Here is an 18,582-nt window from a genome sequence, read left to right on the forward strand (position 1 = left end):
GACAAGTTCACACAGGGCACCTAATAGTAGTTAATGCTGGCAACTATTTTACTTGCATATTTACATGAATTTTTAAAAAAACATTCAAAGAATCACATGGACAATAATCAAAACAGCATGGTATTGCCATAAAAACAGACACATAGGGGCGCCTGGGTGGCTCAGTGGGTTAAGCCGCTGCCTTCGGCTCAGGCATGATCTCAGGGTCCTGGGATCGAGTCCCGCATCGGGCTCTCTGCTCAGCAGGGAGCCTGCTTCCTCCTCTCTCTCTGCCTGCCTCTCTGCCTACTTGTGATCTCTCTCTGTCAAATAAATAAATAAAATCTTTAAAAAAAAAAAAACAGACACATAGGCCAATGGAACAGAACAGAGAGCCCAGAAATAACTCCATGCATATACAGTCAATTAATTTACAACAAAGGTACCAAAAATATACAATGGGAAAAGTACAGTCTCTTCAATAAATGGTGTTGGGAAAATTGCACAGCCACATGCAAAAATAAATAAATAAAAGTGGATCACTATCTTATACCATACACGAAAACTGACCAACATGGATTAAAGACATGAATTAAGACCTGAAACCATAAAATTTCTACAAGAAAACATAGGTAGTAAGCTACTTGACATCTGTTTGGGGGATGATTATTTTAGAGCTTCTACCAAAACCAAAAATAAACAAATGCGGCTCTTTCAAACTAAAAAGCGTCAGCAAAGCAAAGGAAACCATCAACAAAATGAAAAGGCAACTTATTGAATGGGAGAAAAATCTTTGCAAATCATATATCTGACAAAAATTAGTATCTAGGGGTGCCTGGGTGACTCAGTGGGTTGAGCCTCTGCCTTCTGCTCAGGTCATGATCTCAGGTTCCTGGGATTGAGCCCTACATCGAGCTCTCTGCTTGGCGGGCAGCCTGCTTACCCCTCTCTCTCTCTGCCTGCCTCTCTGCCTACTTGTAATCTGTCTGTCAAGTAAATAAATAAATAAATCTTTTTAAAAAGTTAATATACAAAGAACTCCTACAACTCAATAGCAAAAAATAAAATAAAAAATAAGTCCAATTTTAAAATGCATAGAGGATCTGAATAGACATTTTTGCAAAGAAAACATGCAGATGGACAATAGGTACATGAAAAGATGCTCAACATCACTAATCAGCAAGGAAATAAAAATCAAAACCACAATGAGGTATCACCTTATACCTGTTAAATGGCAATTACCAAAAAGACAAGAAAAAAACAAGTGTTGGCAAAGATGTAGAGAAATGGGAACACATGGGCACTGTTGGTAGGAATGTAAATCGGTGCACTCACTATGGAAAAAAGAAAGGAGTTTCCTCAAAAAATTAAAAATAGAACTACCATATGATCCAGCAATTCTACTTCTGAACTCAAAAAGATATCCACACCACAATGTTCACTGCAGCACTATTTACTAAGGCCAATACATGGAAAAAACCTGCATGTCCTCTGGTGGATGAACAGATAAAGAAAACATGATACGTACATACAGTGGAATACTATACAGCAAAAAAAAGGGGGGATTCCTGCCATTTATAACAACATGGATTGACCTTAGGGCATTAGGCTAAGTGAAATAAGTCATAGAGAAAGAAAAATACTTTATGATCTTACTTATATGGGGAATCTTAAAAAAAAACAACAACTAAACTCTCAGATACTAATAACACATGAGGCTGGACATCTTCACCCACAGGGGTGAATGCTTAATGGGTATGAGGTTTTATTCTGGAGTGATGGAAATATTTTGGAACAAGAGAGGTGGTGGCTGCACAACTGCAAATATACTAAATGCTACTGAACTGTTAACTTTAAATGATTAATTTTGTGTTGTGTGAATTTTACCTCAATACAATTATTTTTTAAGCTTAAGGAACAGTCTTTATATTTTGAAATTTTAATCAATTGTACAGTAATTTGCTTGTTTTTTTTTTAAGAGATGGCGGCAGGGGGCAAAGGGAGAGGGAGAGAGAATCTTAAGCAGGGCTCCATGCCTAGCACAGAGCCCAATGCAGAACTCTATCTCAGGACCCTGAGATCATGACCTGAGCTGAAACCAAGAGTTGGATGCTTAATGGATTGTGCCACCCTGGAGCCCCTTAAACTGCACAGTAAATTTTTAAAAGATTTTACTTATTTATTTGAGAGAGAGAGAGCTAGTGCAAACAGCAGGGAGGAGAGGGGTGAGGGGAGGTACAAGAGGAAAGGGGAAAGGGGAAATGAGGGGTAGAGGGAGAGGAGGAGCAGAAAGAAAGGGAGAAGCAGGTTCCCCACTGGGGCCTACCCCAGGGACCCAGAGCTCAATCCCAACACCCAGGTATCATGACCTGAGCTGAAGGCAGACACTTAACTGACTGAGCCACCCAGGCAATCCCGTTTAGTAATTCTTTTTTTTTCCCTTAAAGATTCCATTCATTTATTTGACAGAGACCACAAGTAGGCAGAGAGGCAGGCAAAGAGAGAGGAAGGGAAGCAGGCTCCCTGCCGAGCAGCGAACCCAACTCGGGGCTTGATCCCAGGACCCTGGGACCATGACCTGAGTCGAAGGCAGAGGCTTTAACCCACTGAGCCACCCAGGAACCTCCTGTTTAGTAATTCTTTTTTTTTTTTTTTTTTATAATTTCTGTTCAGTAATTCTTAAAACCAAAGCCAACCACTATTTTTTTTTTCTATGCACAAACAATACTTTTTAAGGATACCAAAAAATTCTAATTAGCACTCTAGGCCTCTTCTCTCTACACTGTAACTACCCACCTGCCTTAGCCCTCCTCCAATATGTGAGCCCCTCAGGAATAAAACCCATTTCTCACTTATCTCTGTGTCCCCAGTGCCCAACACCAGGCTTGGAGTAGATGCCTCTGTGAATATTTATCAAACTAAACTGGGCTACAGATGTGGGTCCCAGGATCCACTGCCAGCCACTGGCATCAAACACTGACCTATCCTCATGGATGTAGGCCAGGTAGAAGAGGAGCAAGGTGCTGTACTGTCTCTGGCGAGCAGTTCCCTCCACATACTGGCGATCTGACAGGAAGGCGAGGCTTTCAGGGCTCCTGCTGCTTATCTGGGGCAGCCCCTGCTGCAGGAAGGCAGATGCTACAGAGAGTTCTGGAGAGGAAAGAGGCAGGAGAAAGCCACACAGAAAACACATAAGAGCAGGTAATCAGCACATAAATACCTGCCTACATGAAGGGTACTACACAGGGTAGCAGGGTTCATGCAGGATAAAAGGAAATCAGAGTCTCCTAGTCCTTTATAAAGCTTTCAACCTTCCAGGAGAGACTAAAGATATGAAGATGAACTAAAGATGTTCTTCCACTAAACTGTGGAAGAACATGGATACAATCCTTGATTCATTCATTCATTGACAGGGCCCGGCTGTGAAACACAGGCCCTATCTCCCAGAGCTGGTGGCTGAGAAAAGACAGATAATGAGACAGACAGTTAATAGGACGTGCGATCAAGTGTCCCATTCAAGCGTGACTCATACCACCTGGGGTGGGGAGGACAAGCTCAAAAAGGAGGGAACTGTGGAAGGTATGCAGAAATCAGGCAGAAAAGTGAGGGCAGAGAATCCTAGGCATGGGAAGAAAGGGGTTCAGGGGCCCAGAGGCTTAAGGGGACATGTTCAGGGTGCGGCAAGGAATTCCGTCTGACCAAACCAGCGATGAACAGATGTGGAGTGTCGAGAGTTCCAAAATGATGTAACGTAATTTGTAGTTTGAATGCTGAGTCAAGAATTTAGATTTTATCCTGAGAATAGATCTCCTATGAAATCTCTATTTCAGAAAAGAAAGGGTATTTTAATACCAGGAGTATAAAGAAAAAGACTTCAGAGCTTAAACTTGAATAAAGTCAACTTTATAGAAAATTCACTATATTACCCTTACTTTTTACATTTCACCATGGATCAGAGGAACCTTCATCACTGCTGACAGTGTCCCACAGACTGATCTTTGGGGATCACCAGCTGAAGGCTGGGGTGTTAGGACGGTAAGACTTGATTTTTGGAGAGATCTTTCCAGCGGTGGATGGAGACCAATTGGAGGATAAGAAACTGAAAGCAGGAGGCCAAGTCAGAGGTCAAGAGAAGGGTCTGTCCTGCCAGTACAGTGGACGTAGGGCCATGTGGAGGATGAGGATGGAGAATATGCACAGCAGAGCCAGGTCAGTTCTCCTAATTCTAAGTTTAGTGATTTTTGTACCAAAGCACACTATAATCATTATTGTAAAAATGAAAGTAATATGCTAGAGTTCCACACATCCACCCACCCTTTCTCCTGATATATAAGCAGTCTGCATGTTAGTAAGGCCTGCTGTTCTTCCTGGTACTCAGATTTGACAAGGCCTCATTGTCTAAGGAGGCAGATATGTGGGGCTCCTCCTATTCCCCCAAAAGAGGATGCTGTAGGCAGCAGGAGGACTAGCACAGTGAGCACAACAGGTGCTGTGCCGCGGCTACCAACGTAATCTTAGGCGTCAACCATGGCAGAAGTGGTTGTGCTAGTGTCTCTGAAGGTCAGACCACACCTAACAGGCAAAGAGCAGGACACCACATGGAGAGGAGTGGCTGCTACAGTGAGAGACTTGGGAACCAAGCCAGTTGGAAGGAATGAAAATGTTCACCCGAGATTCGGTCTCTCTCAGCACAGTGCTGGAGAAAAAGGAAAAGAAGGAGTGAGGTTTGGGAAGTGGAGGGACATGACACATCTTCATAAATGTAAAAAGAGGAAACACAGCTAGTACCACAAAGAAGGTATCATATTTGCTGAATGAATGAATGAATAAGACAATGATTAAATTGTTTTACGTTATACCAAAAGAAGTCTAGGATAGAGGGACTCCATGGGGGCAGAGAACATGTCGTAATTATCACCATATCCACAGCAGCACTGAGGCCTCCCGGCATGTAGCAGAAGCTCAGTGACTTTCAGGAGAGGGAAAAACTTCAGCTCTCAGCCCTCTATCTGCTATTCCTCCGGCCTAGACTCTTCCATGTGCCTCCTTTATCTTACGCAGACCTCTGCGAACATGCCACCTACTCACAGAGGCCTTCCCTGACCACATATCCAACATGTATCTTCTCCCTCCACCATCCTCTATCCTTTTGTCCAGTTTTATTGTTTTCATAGACCCTATTCATTTTTGACATTGAATCTATGTGTTTATTGTCTACCTCTCTCATTCTATGAGGACAGGATGTTAGGACTCTATCACCAGCACCTGGAAAGAGCCTGGCACACAGTAGATGCTCAAGAAATATTTCATGAATGAAGAAACAAAGAAATGGAACAGGCCATTCAAGTATTTTGAACAGAAGTCTCTGGAGGTAACAACCAGAGAGCGAAAGTTCTGCTGTAAGGGATGTTACAGAGGAGATGGCCTGGATGAGGAACTGGACTTGATAAGCTCTGGAGTCTTCCTCAACCCTTAGAGTCTAAGGGTCCAGCAACCTTGGATTTTTTTGTTTTCTAATTCTATTATCTCATCTCCCTAAGTGTTAGTATCTAGTTCTACCATTCCATGATTCCGTGATTCCTCTGGCAGCTTATAGCAAAGAGGTCATAATTACTGTGATATTAACTCACTACCCAGCCAATCAACAAAGGTATCCAGACTGTAAAAAGATCACCACGGACCTGAGGAGTGGTCAAGCCGCAGCATCTTACCTTCTTGGGAAGGTGGTCCTGTCTTCTCTGGAGCTGAGAGGAGGTTGAGGCTCATGCAGTAGAGGAAATTGGAACATACCTGATTTAGGGCTGAGTGACTTAGAGGGTGGAAAGGAAGAGACAACAAGAGAGGACATTGTGACTTTGGCTGGGACAGCATTATCCTTGCCATACACTGGGGCACCACTGCCTTGTGCCAAAGCCCAATGAAATTCTAACCACGGCTCTGAAAGAAGAAATCTGGATGTAGCTGTGAATAATTAATATGGAACCTGCTGCCACAGCTATAATGTTGACACATAGGCATTGACTAAAATTCAAAGTTGAAAAAACAAGTCAGGGAAGGCTACTGAACTCTGACTTAACAAAACATAGCAACAAAAACAAGTGCTCCTAGACCAGGAAAGAGCTTGGGAGTACTAGGGGGGAAAGGAAGCTATTGAACCCAAGACAGGTAATTAAGATCTCCTTAATTACACACATCCAAAATTGTGACTTTGAATCTGGATGGATCCTTGTATTTGTATCCCCTCCTGAAAGTTGGTGTTCTATTCAGAGATATGCAAGGAGACCTAAACACCGCACTGTGGTCGCCTTGCAGGTTGTAGGCAGTAACAAATGGGATCTGCCAAATAAATGCAGAGACAGGTGGCAAATCATAAATGGGAAGGAAGAAAAGGCTACTTCAGAAACATTAACAAGACAGACTAAAGTCTGTATTTTGAACAAGAGAGTTTCTCCTCTGGAAATGCTGGGCTGGCAGCAATGAGGACATGACTCTCTGTGGACACTTCTTTCATACCCTCAAGGGCTTCCAGTTCCCCATTTGTAAAATGAGGGGTTAGACAAATGATCACCAAGAGCCTTTCCAGTTTTGACGTAACAGGTACCCATCCACGTGTCACACAGAATGAATGTCTCAGCAGAACCAGACTAAATAAAAGCTACAGAAGCATGTCGGATTCATACCACCAGCTGCTGAGCAATTCTGACACTGTGTCAATCCCCTCACAGTTCAATGACTAAACCAGTCAGAAATTTCCACTTGTCCAGTCAAGGACACTGGCCCCTTGGCCACCAATTTTCCCTGAGAGCAGACATACCTCAGGCTGTTGCAGAATCTGGCCTTCAGTTCCAGGGTTAGTCGTATGAAAGATGAGGAAGCTTGAGAGAAGTGGGAAACAAGCAGAAAGCAGTTTAAACTAGATTTATTACATCATCATCCCGGCCCATACTGATCACATCCTCTACTGCCTTCCCAAATCAAAACCTCTCCCAGTGAGACTTCTCTCAATAAAAATCAGCACCATCCACCTCGATGGCAGCCACAAGCCAAGGCATTACCCTGAGCTATTCCCTCTCCTTTCTGCCCCACATCCAACTGTCTCACACCCCTCAACACTGTCTTTGTTCCTATCATCAACCTGAGTTAATACAAGAGTCTGAGGGATGCCTGGGTGGCTCAGTTGGTTGAGAAGCTGCCTTCAGCTCAGGTCATGATCCCAGCATCCTGGGATCGAGTCCCACATCAGGCTCCTTGCTTGGCAGGGAGCCTGCTTCTCCCTCTGCCTCTGCCTGCCACTCTGTCTGCCTGTGCTTGTTCTCGCTTCTCTATGACAAATGAATAAATAAAATCTTTTTAATAAATAAATACAAGAGTCTGAATTATTTTCTCCAGTCTTGCATCCCTCTAACTCATGGTTCACACCAAATCAAAAAGAATCTTTCTAAAACAGAAAGCTGAGCCTATCACTCCTCTTTTTTAAAACTCAAAGTTCCTAGGATAAAGTCCAAATTTCTCACATGGCCAACAAAGCCCTCCATGACTGAGCCCTGGCTACTCCTCTGTGGTAGACCTTCCACTATATGCTATGTGACAGGAAGAAAGGGCAAGGCTTTAAATGATAATGATAAGAGGCAAGCATTGCATAAAAATTCAGGAAGCAAAAAAAAAAAAAAAAAAATCAGAAGGCAGGCTCCAGAGTCAGATTCCCTGAGTTTGAATCCTGGGTACACCACTTCTAGTGCAATCTTGGGTAAATTATTCAACCTCTCTGAGTTTCAGTATGCTCCTTCGTAGAATGAAGATAATCATAATACAAACTTTCTAGGGTTTTTCTGAGAACTAAATGAATTAATATGTATAAAGCACTTGAAACACTATGTGACAGGGGTTCCTGGGTGGCTCAGTCAGTTGAGCATCCGACTCTTGATTTCAGCTCAGATCATGATTTCAAGGTCCTGGGATCAAGACCTGCAGGCTCTCTGCTCAGCAGGGAGTCTGCCTATCTCCCTCTCCCTCCACCCCTCGTCCCCTCCTTCTGTTCACCTGTGCTCTAAAATAAATAAATAAATCTTAAGGGGAAAAAACCCCCAGTATCCGGGGCATCTGCCTCTCCTCCTGGCTTATGCTCTCTCACTCAATCTCTATCTCTACCAAACACACAAACAAACAGCGTCTGACAATAGTAAGAGTGTAATAAATGTTAGTTGTCATTAGTTATTAATTATTACTCCCTTTCTGCTTTGGGCTGTTTTCCCCTTCCCATTCTCACCATCACTAATACTAAGGAAAATAAAGGAGACTCTAACTCTGACTCCTGGGCTTATTCAGCAGATTGAAGTATTTACAGGTAACAACTGGACAAGTGAGAAAGGAAGCTTTACACTTGAGAGGGAAAAAATGACTGGCGAGAGAAAAAAATAAATAGATGCAAGAAAGCCTGGAAAAGGCTGAAGGAATCAAGAACCACTAGGGTTTGGGACACTTGGGTGGCTCAGTTGGTTGGACGACTGCCTTCGGCTCAGGTCATGATCCTGGAGTCCCAGGATTGAGTCCCACACCGGGCTCCCAGCTCCACGGGGAGTCTGCTTCTCTCTCTGACCTTCTCCTTGCTCATGCTCTCTCTTACTACCTCTCTCTCAAATAAATAAAATCTTAAAAAAAAAAAAAGAACCACTGGGGTTCAATTATAAGAAAGCAGTTCAGTGTACAGCTAGACAGCAGCTTTCACACAGAGTGCCAGTCCCCCCCAGAAGGCATCTGGAAGTCTATGGGACGTTTTTCAGGTGTCACAATGACTGGGGGTACTTCTGACATTCAGCACTCAGGCATCAGAGATGCTAAACGTCTTGAGAAGTCTGAGGGAATATCAAGTATGGAGAACAACGTGGAAAGACGTGTGTTGTGGGACTGGAACTGGAACCTCCTTGATATTCTTAGAGAAACAGCAATAAATCCGAGAATTTACTTTAAGTACCTTTGGTTGTTGGATAGTATTGCCTTCCACTCAACACTGGGAAGAATATAGATATTGACTCTGAGTGATCACATAAACCTCCTGCCCACAGGTTATGCTCTCTTTGAATCCTCTGGCACCCACCTCCCTCCCGACTTCCACACTTGCCTGATGCCTACCGAGCTTCTTGGAGAACTTCTCCTTCATGTGGGGAGCGATGACAAAGAGACTGTGCAGAATCGAGAGGAAAACTTCCATCAAGTCTGGGTGGGTGGCCTGCTCTGAGTGCCTCTGCAAAGAACCAGGAGGGAGAACACAGCCCACCAGGACTGAGCCTCTGAAGAACAAAGCATCAGCAAAACTGGCATCAAATCTAGCAACAATAAACTAAACCCTTTCACTTGAAGGGCACAAGAAAAGCTAGGGAGCCTGAAATCACAAGCCTGCATCCAAGGATTGTATCCACCACTTATAAGTTGTATAAGACACATTACCTCTCTGGGTCTCTCTGTACCAAATGGAATAAAACAGTAATAACAAGACCTAGCTCCCAGAAACAAATAAGATCTGGTGTGTAAAAAAGTACTTCCTAAACTATAATGCAGAGTGAAGTTTCTTTCTTTTTTTTGTTTTTTAAATAGGCTCCACACCCAACATAGGGCTTGAACTCATGACCTAAGATCAAGAGCCACATGCTCTACTGACTGAGCCAGCCAGGCACCCTTCACTGACACCCAAGTTTCTATGACTATAGCCATCAATAATAATCATATAGTTTGCAAACTATCTTCACATTTATTTTTTTAAGATTTTATTTATTTATTTGACAGACAGAGATCACATGTAGGCAGAGAAGCAGGCAGAGAGAGAAATCAGGCTCCCCGCTGAGCAGAGAGTCTGATGCGGGCTCGATCCCAAGACCCGGAGATCATGACCTGAGCCGAAGGCAGAGGCTTTAACCCACTGAGCCACCCAGGCACCTTGTTCACATTTATTTTTCCTTTTTTTTTTTTTTTAAAAAGATTTTATTTATTTATTTAAGAGAAAGAGAGAGAGAGCATGAGAGGAGAGAGGTCAGAAAGTAAAGCAGACTCCCTGCGAAGCAGGGAGCCCGATGTGGGACTCAGTCCTGGGACTGTGGGATCATGACCCGAGCCAAAGGCAGTCGCCCAACCAACTGAGCCACCCAAGTGCCCCACATTTATTTTTCATGTGACCTCTGTGAATACTCCAGTCATGAGGCAGCCCGATAGAGCAGACAGAGCTCTGGATTAAGAGTAGACAAACCTGGGTTCCAGATTAAGCTCTGCACAAAGTCACTTCGTGCCCAGGGGTTAGTTAACCCTGCCCCTCTCAGTGTCTCAGTTTCCTACCTGTAAAAGATGGGGTCTCAGAGACATGGTTCTTATAGATACATTTCCTTTGGTTTTTAAACAAAAAAAAATTTTTTAAAGATTTTATTTATTTATTTGACAGAGAGAGATCACAAGCAGGCAGAGAGGCCTGCAGAGAGAGAGAGGGAGAAGCAAGCTCCCCACCAAGCAGAGAGCCCAATGTGGGGCTCGATTCCAGGACCCCGAGATCATGACCTGAGCTGAAGGCAGAGGCTTAACCCACTGAGCCACCCAGGCGCTCCACAAAAAATGTTTTTATTTAGAAATGTAATACATGCTCATTAAAGAAAAGTGTATAAAATATAGAAAAGTAGAAAGCAAGAATAATATAATTCTACCAATTACTTCAAAAAATTTTTTAAATCTTAAAAAAAAATACCCTAAGCCCCCAAACGCCAAAGTATGGTATTTAGAGTCTATCCAGTTCCAGATCTGACTCAACACTTTGTAAGTATAGGAAAAGGGCAGAGCAGATGAGGAACCAACGTAAACTGCCCAAGTGTTACTGCTAGTGAGTGCCAATCAGAACGTGCTTGCAGTCCACGGCTCCTGACGTGACCCACCTGAAGACCCACGCATGCGGGCTCAAAGGCTTCTTCCAAGAGGTCTCCACCTCCAGAACCAGAGGATGCCTCCCTGCTGCCACCTACTGTTCCCAGTAGGTGTACAGAAGTGCCCTGACTAAAAGGCACTCTGCAGGCTCACCTCAAAGAAGACAGGACTCACCCAAAGTCAGCCAAGCAGTCAGACACTCTGGACCCAGCTCTTCCTACAACCTCCATCTCAAGTCAGCTCAAAACGAAGCTCTTTCGGACCAGGTCTCTCTTCAGAGTGGCCAAATTTCATTTACAGAATACGTGTGTGTTCTTGGTGAAGCCTGAATCACAGACCCTCACCACTGTTCTTCACTGATCCTAAGGACACATGGGTTCGAATCTCAGCACTGTCATGCACTTGCTTTATGACTATTGGAATGTGACATCCCCATCTTTATTTTTTTATTTTTTTAAAGATTTTATTTATTTATTTGACAGACAGAGATCATAAGCAGGCAGAGAGGCAGGCAGAGAGAGAGGAAGGGAAGCAGGCTCCCTGCTCAGCAGATAACCTGAGGCTTGATCCCAGGACCCTGAGATCATGACCTGCGGGGCTTGATCCCAGGACCCTGAGATCATGACCTGAGCCGAAGGCAGAGGCTTAACCCACTAAGTCACCCAGGAGCCCCGAAATCCCCATCTTTAAATTGAGGTGGTTATAGCACCCATCTCACACAGTCACTGGGATGACCAAATTAGGTAATGAATACGAAGCATCTATCACTCCATAAACACTGCTTATTTATTCTATTACTACTGCTTTCTACTTTTTCTTGAGAGGCATCTGTTAATGTACAATGAAATACCACACTTTGGGGTTTGGGGGCTTGGTTTTTTTTTTTTAAGATTAAAAAAATTTTTGAAGTCATTTCTACACCCAATATGGGGCTTGAACCCATAACCCCAAGGCCAAGAATCGCACACTCCACTGCCTGAGCCAGTCAGGTGCCCCTACACTTTGTTTTTAAAACCAAAGGAAAAGTGTCTGAAGAACAATAGCACTAAGACCCTCAGAAGGTCTAGCTGAGTACCCGCAACCTTGTGTCTCTCGGCCTGGCTCAGTCTCACATCCCTCTCCTACCCAAACTTCATGCTATCTGTGGCTCAGGGGAACCTACCATCACCATGGGGATACAAAGGGAGTCACAGGCAGTGAGAAGAAATTCTGAGAAGTCCTCCAAAGTGTCTTCCTTCTCAGCACTGGGAGCTGTGAATGGGTTCTCCTGGGCTGAAGGCTCACTCTGGAATTCCACAGCCAACCTAAGAAATCAACATGTGAGGGTATCAACTACTACCTATGCAACATAAAGGTCAGAGGCATCCTCCCAGAGCTTAAAATTCTGGGAAAGTATCCCCATCATTAGATTAGAGAAAATTCAAGAGGCCTCAATGATAGAGCACCCGGTCCTTGGCCACCCATGCAGCTGTGTACTCCCGACCCCCTCTCCCATAGTACAGGACCTATCACATGTACCTCCCTGAACACACCATGCCACTTGCTATTTCACATCTCTTTGCCTTTACGATGCTGGTCTCTGCCGGGAAAGCCTTCCCCAGATTTGTGACAACCTAATGACTCCTACATATATACACAAAACTGCCTCTTCCGTAAGAGACTGTAAGCTCCTTGGGGGCAGGAATCAATCTGACCTTATCTGTCTACTCCCACTGTCTAGCCACGGGCCTGACATAGAGTAGACTCAACAGACACTTGCTACTGTAAATTAAATTAGTCCAACAAGCATTCAGCTTGTTTATAAATAGGTGTTTCCCTATTGGGCAAAGTTATTTGGGAAGAGTAACAAAGTTGAATGAGACAGAACCTCATTGTAGGGCAACAAAAACTTCACCAGGAGGGAATCTTTAGAGACCTCCTACTCTAACTCCTCCTTCTCAAACCTTCTCTACACACCCCTGCACACAAACACACACACACACACACACACACACACACACACACACACACACATCCCCAACCTCTGCCCCTGCCAAGCTGCTCTCATTATGCAGCAAAGCATCAGAAATCAAGTGTTGCGGGGCGCCTGAGTGGCTCAGTGGGTTAAAGCCTATGTCTTCGGCTTGGGTCATGATCTCAGGGTTCTGGGATCGAGCCCTGCATCAGGCTCTCTGCTCAACGGGGAGCCTGCTTCCTCCTCTCTCTCTCCCCCTGCCTCTCTGCCTACTTGTAGATCTCTGTCTGTCAAATAAATAAATAAAATCTTTAAAAAAATAAGAAAGAAATCAAGTGTTGCTTCTAGAACTTCATCCTCAGTCTGATTCTTCTCCACCTCCACCCTCCATAATACTGCCTCAGACCACAAAAGGTCAGTCCCTCACCTGCAGGCATTTCTAAATCCCTCCAGAGTGCTCAGAAGGAACTTTCCCCTTCGAAGAATGGACTTCTCTGAATCTCTGCTGGAGGCATGGCCCTGAAGTGAGAAGGAGAGAGGAGCATCTATTAGTCAAGTACCTACTCTGTGTCCCAAACTGTGCTTGGAGGACCACAGACCTCTTCCTTCCCCGCTGGAGTCTGGCATTCCCATACACCTAACACTTCCCAGGGGATCTTGGTTATATTCTCACAAATCTAGTCATCTAATAGCTCTTTAAAAAATGGCAGCAGGGGGAACATTAGCTATCTGTCTCCCTGTGAACCACAGGACTGGCTCTGTTCTATTATATGCAGAAAGCTGTCACAAGCTGGTGCACATTAACTTAACTGGCTGTAATGCCCATATCAGTTGCTCCAAAACACACAAAAATCCCACTCCATCAGGTATGATAAGCTTAATTTCCAAAGTTAATTTTGAAAGACATAACCAGCATTCACATTACCCATATCCTTTCTGATATTTTAAGTGGTGTGCCCTTAAAAGCCAACAATTCCAACACATTGCACATTGGTCAGATACTTTGCAAGATTCTAGTGAACCCAGCCTTAAATAATTTTGTGAGCATGTTTACCATAACTGCTTAGATGATATAAAAGACAAAGTGGTATAGTATAGTAGATCTGGTTACAAACACCCTGGGATTTACTATCCAAACTCAGACACTCGCAAGTTTCAGACCTTAGAGAAAAAGTATTTAACCCTATGGCTTCAGTGTCCAAATCTGCAAAGACGAGGACAGCAATCAAGCAGATTCATAGCTCTGCCATTAGGGGAGAAAAATAACATCTCATTATAGATGTTTTTGCATGAGAAAAAGTTATAAAGAGGCATACAAAGGTAAGGGAATTATCTTCTTAAAACACCTCATAGCATGATCTCCAGAAGAAACAGGCTGCGTGCAGCGTACTGACCAGGGGCCTCCTGTTCAGCGGGGTCTGGGAAAAATCTGCACAGCGGCTCAGCATGGCTTCAAGCAAGGCCCGCAGTTCCCTGTACTGCACAGGTGGGACACTCTGATGGTCCTTCCTGCAGCCAGAGAGACAAAGGCAAGCTTCGGGTAAGGTAAGAGGATTCCAAGATACCTGCATGTTCTTAGGCAATGGGAGACAGCGTGATGAATCAGAACATGAGTCTAGGATCTGATCTAATAAAAATCCTTGCTCCAACACTTGTCTAGCTGCGTGACACTGCATAGTCCTCACTTTCCCTAGCCCTCAGTTTTGCCATCTATTAAATGAGAGGTAATAGCACTTTCCTCATAGAATTATTTTAAGGATCAAATTAGATAATGTATGCCAAGAAGTTATGACAATGCTGAATAGATAGTAAGCCCTTGTAAATGACAGCTGAGACTATCACTGGTGTTATTAAGGAGACAGAAGGCTTTCTCATGGAGGAGAAAGAAGTACTATCTAGAATTGAAGGTGCATGAAGACATGTAATGGCCACTACCCTCAAATTAGTAATAAGCTCTCTTGGGGAAGAGAGATCAAATTTGCTATTACCTTGGTAAGGAAAACCACGATCAACAGGGAAATATTATCAGGACTCAGACTTTATTTCAGAATAGAGAAGAACTTCCTAAGAGTCAAATTCTAGAGAGGTAAAGGGGAAATTCTAGGTGGAGCAAGCTCCCCATTCTTAGAAATTATAAGCAAAGACTAGAAACTAGTTTTGGAGATTTAATCATTCTGAGTGTGGCATAAATGTGGAAAGTAACACTTAGGGTCCATCTGAACTTTCATATTCCATGGATTCAGGGAGGCAAGAGTCATAGATTAGTCTAACTGTGAGCCCCAAGAGGCCAGAGACCAGCCCAGCTATATTTTTTCATTTTACCTGAACAGAACTAGATGCATTATAAACTGACGATAAATGTAAAAAGATGTTAAATGAATGAATAACCACTCGACAGGGTATAAAGTAGCTATATTTGTTTCCTAGGAATGCTATAACAAATTATCACAGAACACATGGCTTAAAACGACAGAAATTTATTTTCTTGTAGTTTTGGGAGATAGAAGTCTAAAATCAAGGTGTTGGCTCCCTCTAAAGGCCCTAGGGAAGAATCCTGTCCTGCCTCATTGCTACTGGTGGTTGCCAGCATTCCTTGTGATTCCTTGCCTCAGAGCTGCATCATTCCACTTTCTGCCTCTTCTTCACAAGGCCATCTTCCCTGTGTCTATTACACTGTATGTCCAAATCCCCCTCTCCTTACAAGGGCACCAGTCTTTGGATTTACCAGCCAACACTGTATGACCTCATTTTAATTCAGTTGTCTCTACAACGGCCCTATTTCCAGATAAGGTTATAACATTCACAGGTTATAGGTGGGCATGAATTTTTAGAGGGATGCTATTCAATCCAGTGCAGTAACTAAAGGGAAACCTATGTCAACCCTCATCTCTGGGCCTTTTTGGAACACTGAGAGTGATCTGTTGAGCCTTCTAACAGGCACTCAGTTCACTGTATTATAGTTAAGCTTTGATTTCCCCTTTCCTTCTTCATTTCTAGAAGCTCTAAACTTTCTGTCCTACAGATTGTCAAGCCCTGGGTCCACCTTCTTTAAATTCTTTTCAGCAGTTCTCATTCCTCGTTCCTCCTTCCGGTTGGGCTTTCCAGAGACCCAGTGAACCACTATACTTCAGAGGGACTACTTCAGTAAATATTCTGGGAAATTAACATGAAAAATAAAATCATCTAAAGATTAATAACCAGCCCTCTACTTAGCACTCTCCACAATTCTGACCCAACCTGCTTTCCCAGCTTCTTCATGTATTACTCTCCTTCACACAACCTGCTGGCCAGACTAGCTACTGTACCCTAAGTGATCCCTACACTTTCCCACTCACAAACCTAAATCTCTCTCATCCCTCTTAGCACAGCTCAAACATCCCCCAAAGCACTGGCCTCCTGGGAGACTTCCAGTTCTACCTGGGCACCTCTAACTGACACTGCTCTGCCTCTGTGCCTTTGATACCCTGTCAGTTAACTCATCTCCCCCTCACTGGGATTCATGCCCCCTGATTTAGAGATTCAGATCAGGGTTGGAGGGGGGGGAAGAGGGGGAAAAGAGACAGATTGAAGTCATTGTAATGTAAATGTTATTTTATGTTTCCATTTTTAGACCCCACCTACAATCAAATCACAAAGACTTAAATAAGGTTACAGAAGAGACTATAAATATTAACAACCTTTACCATGTAAAATTAAAGGTACAGCTGACTAACACTGAGAAGGAGAAGGTGGGGAGGAGAAAGGAAAAGTTGGATGCTAATATACTCAGCTAATCAAGGAGGGAGTCAAAGATACTACTTGAAGTTGAGGGAACAAGAAATACAAGTTTTAAGTATACCATTTAAAGATTTGAAGACATTAAATATTAATTAGCAAAAATGCCAAAGAAATGTAGAGAAGACAAAATAATAGGATCTAAATCTTGGTCTTTCTTATGGGTGACTCAATGAATAATGTCCTAAATTGATAAAGTGACAGCATTATAAGCACATTGTTTAGGTGCAGGGAGATAATCACCAGAACTAAAACCAAAATGAGTTACATTTTGTTTTCTTTAGAAACTGGGAGAGGGAACTGTTCTTTTTCATTATAAAAATAAATATTTTATTTTTTATTATTTGAATATATTACTTTGTTAGATTTTTGGAAAACATGGAAATAAAGTAAAAGTTATTTCATAAATAAATATAAGTTTTCTCCATTACTTTTTTTCAAGATATCAGGCATCTTGCTAAGGAATACTTTACCATCCTGACCCTAGGATCACTTAATCTTACCATCTATTTTGAACATCTTTCATTCATACGCTTTCAGGAGTGAGGCATACAGTAGTGAGCAAACTGACATGGTCCCTGATCACTTGGACATTATATTATGGTGGGGACAGACACAAAATGAATGAATAAACAAGAACTATTCAAATGTTTGGTAGGTGCTATAACAGTCTAATAGGTCAGTTAGGGAAAGATGCTCTAAATGTGACCTGAATGATGGGAAGAAGCCAGTGGTGCAAAGATTTTAAGGAAGAGCATTTCAGGCAGAAAGAAAAATTTGTAGAAAGGAAAAAGGGGGAAATTCTGGACTAAAACAGAAGACTGAAATGTTTAAAAAATTATATCCATGGAACAAACAGAATAAAATGTTATTTGAAAACATGTAAGTGGGGCACCTGGCGGGCTCAGTCAGTGGAACATGCGATTCTTGATTTCAGGATTATGAGGTTCAGCCCCACATTGGATGTAAAGCTTACTTTAAAAATTTAAAAAAAAAAAAAAACATGTAGGGAATTGGGAAGAACTCTTCCAAATTAAAAATATGAAAGCAAAAATAACATACACAGTAGAAGTGTTGAAAGATAAAGTCAAGAAAATTTCCCAGAAACTACTGCGTAATGACAAAAATATGTAAAACTGTCAGAAAACGAAGAAAATTAGAGGACCAGTCCAGATCCAACATTTGAATAGCAGCTCCAGAAAGACAAAATAGTAAATAGAGTATTGGAAAGAAAAAATTGAAGAAAATTTCCCTGACCTACAGGACAAGTACTGCCTGGAAGCTTCCCTGGCTTGACCTGGCCCACGGGGCATACAGAGGTGGAAAGTTCAGTCTGCCTGGGTCTCTCACCTCAGAAAGGCAGAAATGGCCTTCACTGCCTCAGCAGCCACCTCCAGCACAGGGCTGCTTACTGCTTCTTGGAGAGCACGGCCAGCATCTCTACACATGGCTGAGCTTGTAAACAGCTTAATCTCCTCTGGCTGCCTGAGAAATGGTAAATGATCAATGAATAAGTTAATGCCTATCATGGGCACAGCCAGGAACAAACACTTCTTTCCTTCTCCACTCTGGCCCCTACAGGCCCAACACCCCATCACTTTGCTCACCGAGTCAGGATCTCAGCAAAAAGCAGCAGACCCTGCTTATGCAGCTCTGTGTTGTTCATCCGGAGGCTTCCCTGTAGGCTCCTCACCACTGACTCGATCCCTATCTCAAAATTACATGACAGAGGCCAGGAATCAGTGCTTGGTAGCTCCTTCACTGCCTGCCCAGGAGAAGTGAGAGGCTGTGGACAGCACATATTTGCTGGTGGCCCCTCATGGAGGGGCCCTGACACGACTGAACAGAGGGGATGGGACTGTGAGATCTTCAAGGGCAGGCCATTCTCTGATTCATCTCTGTCTCCCCGAAACTCAGCACAAGCCATAGCACAGGCCCTGGTACTTAAAGTATTTAGTAAATGTCTACTGACTGAGTTG

The 18,582-nt window shown here is 43.2% G+C and overlaps 1 protein-coding gene and 1 long non-coding RNA gene across 14 annotated transcripts in view; one reads left to right on the forward strand and one right to left on the reverse strand.

Moving 5' to 3' along the window:
• MEI1 (meiotic double-stranded break formation protein 1) overlaps nucleotides 1-18,582 on the reverse strand; it is a 77,902-nt gene that overhangs the window by 40,646 nt on the left and 18,674 nt on the right. For 11 of the 13 annotated variants that reach the window (XR_004286588.1, XM_032346117.1, XM_032346115.1 and 8 more), the window contains 9 exons: nucleotides 18,211-18,310; nucleotides 17,954-18,088; nucleotides 14,224-14,338; nucleotides 13,257-13,348; nucleotides 12,038-12,179; nucleotides 9,109-9,220; nucleotides 6,794-6,854; nucleotides 5,691-5,788; nucleotides 2,961-3,129 (listed from right to left, as the gene is read on the reverse strand). Coding sequence is in view for 12 of the 13 variants with exons in the window: in XM_032346117.1 (XP_032202008.1) it covers nucleotides 2,961-3,129; nucleotides 5,691-5,788; nucleotides 6,794-6,854; nucleotides 9,109-9,220; nucleotides 12,038-12,179; nucleotides 13,257-13,348; nucleotides 14,224-14,338; nucleotides 17,954-18,088; nucleotides 18,211-18,310 (1,024 nt within the window). In the remaining variant the exon portion in view is untranslated. The remainder of the gene's footprint in view (nucleotides 1-2,960; nucleotides 3,130-5,690; nucleotides 5,789-6,793; nucleotides 6,855-9,108; nucleotides 9,221-12,037; nucleotides 12,180-13,256; nucleotides 13,349-14,223; nucleotides 14,339-17,953; nucleotides 18,089-18,210; nucleotides 18,311-18,582) is intronic. The other 2 variants (XM_032346110.1, XM_032346116.1) reach the window with 2 other exon arrangements.
• LOC116592709 lies at nucleotides 2,320-9,937 on the forward strand. The gene is made up of 3 exons (XR_004286589.1): nucleotides 2,320-2,338; nucleotides 4,047-4,048; nucleotides 9,857-9,937. It is a non-coding gene; the product is annotated as an uncharacterized LOC116592709 (long non-coding RNA).

This window comes from Mustela erminea, chromosome 6 (genome assembly GCF_009829155.1).
Source record: "Mustela erminea isolate mMusErm1 chromosome 6, mMusErm1.Pri, whole genome shotgun sequence".
In the NCBI taxonomy this organism is placed as follows: domain Eukaryota; kingdom Metazoa; phylum Chordata; class Mammalia; order Carnivora; family Mustelidae; genus Mustela; species Mustela erminea.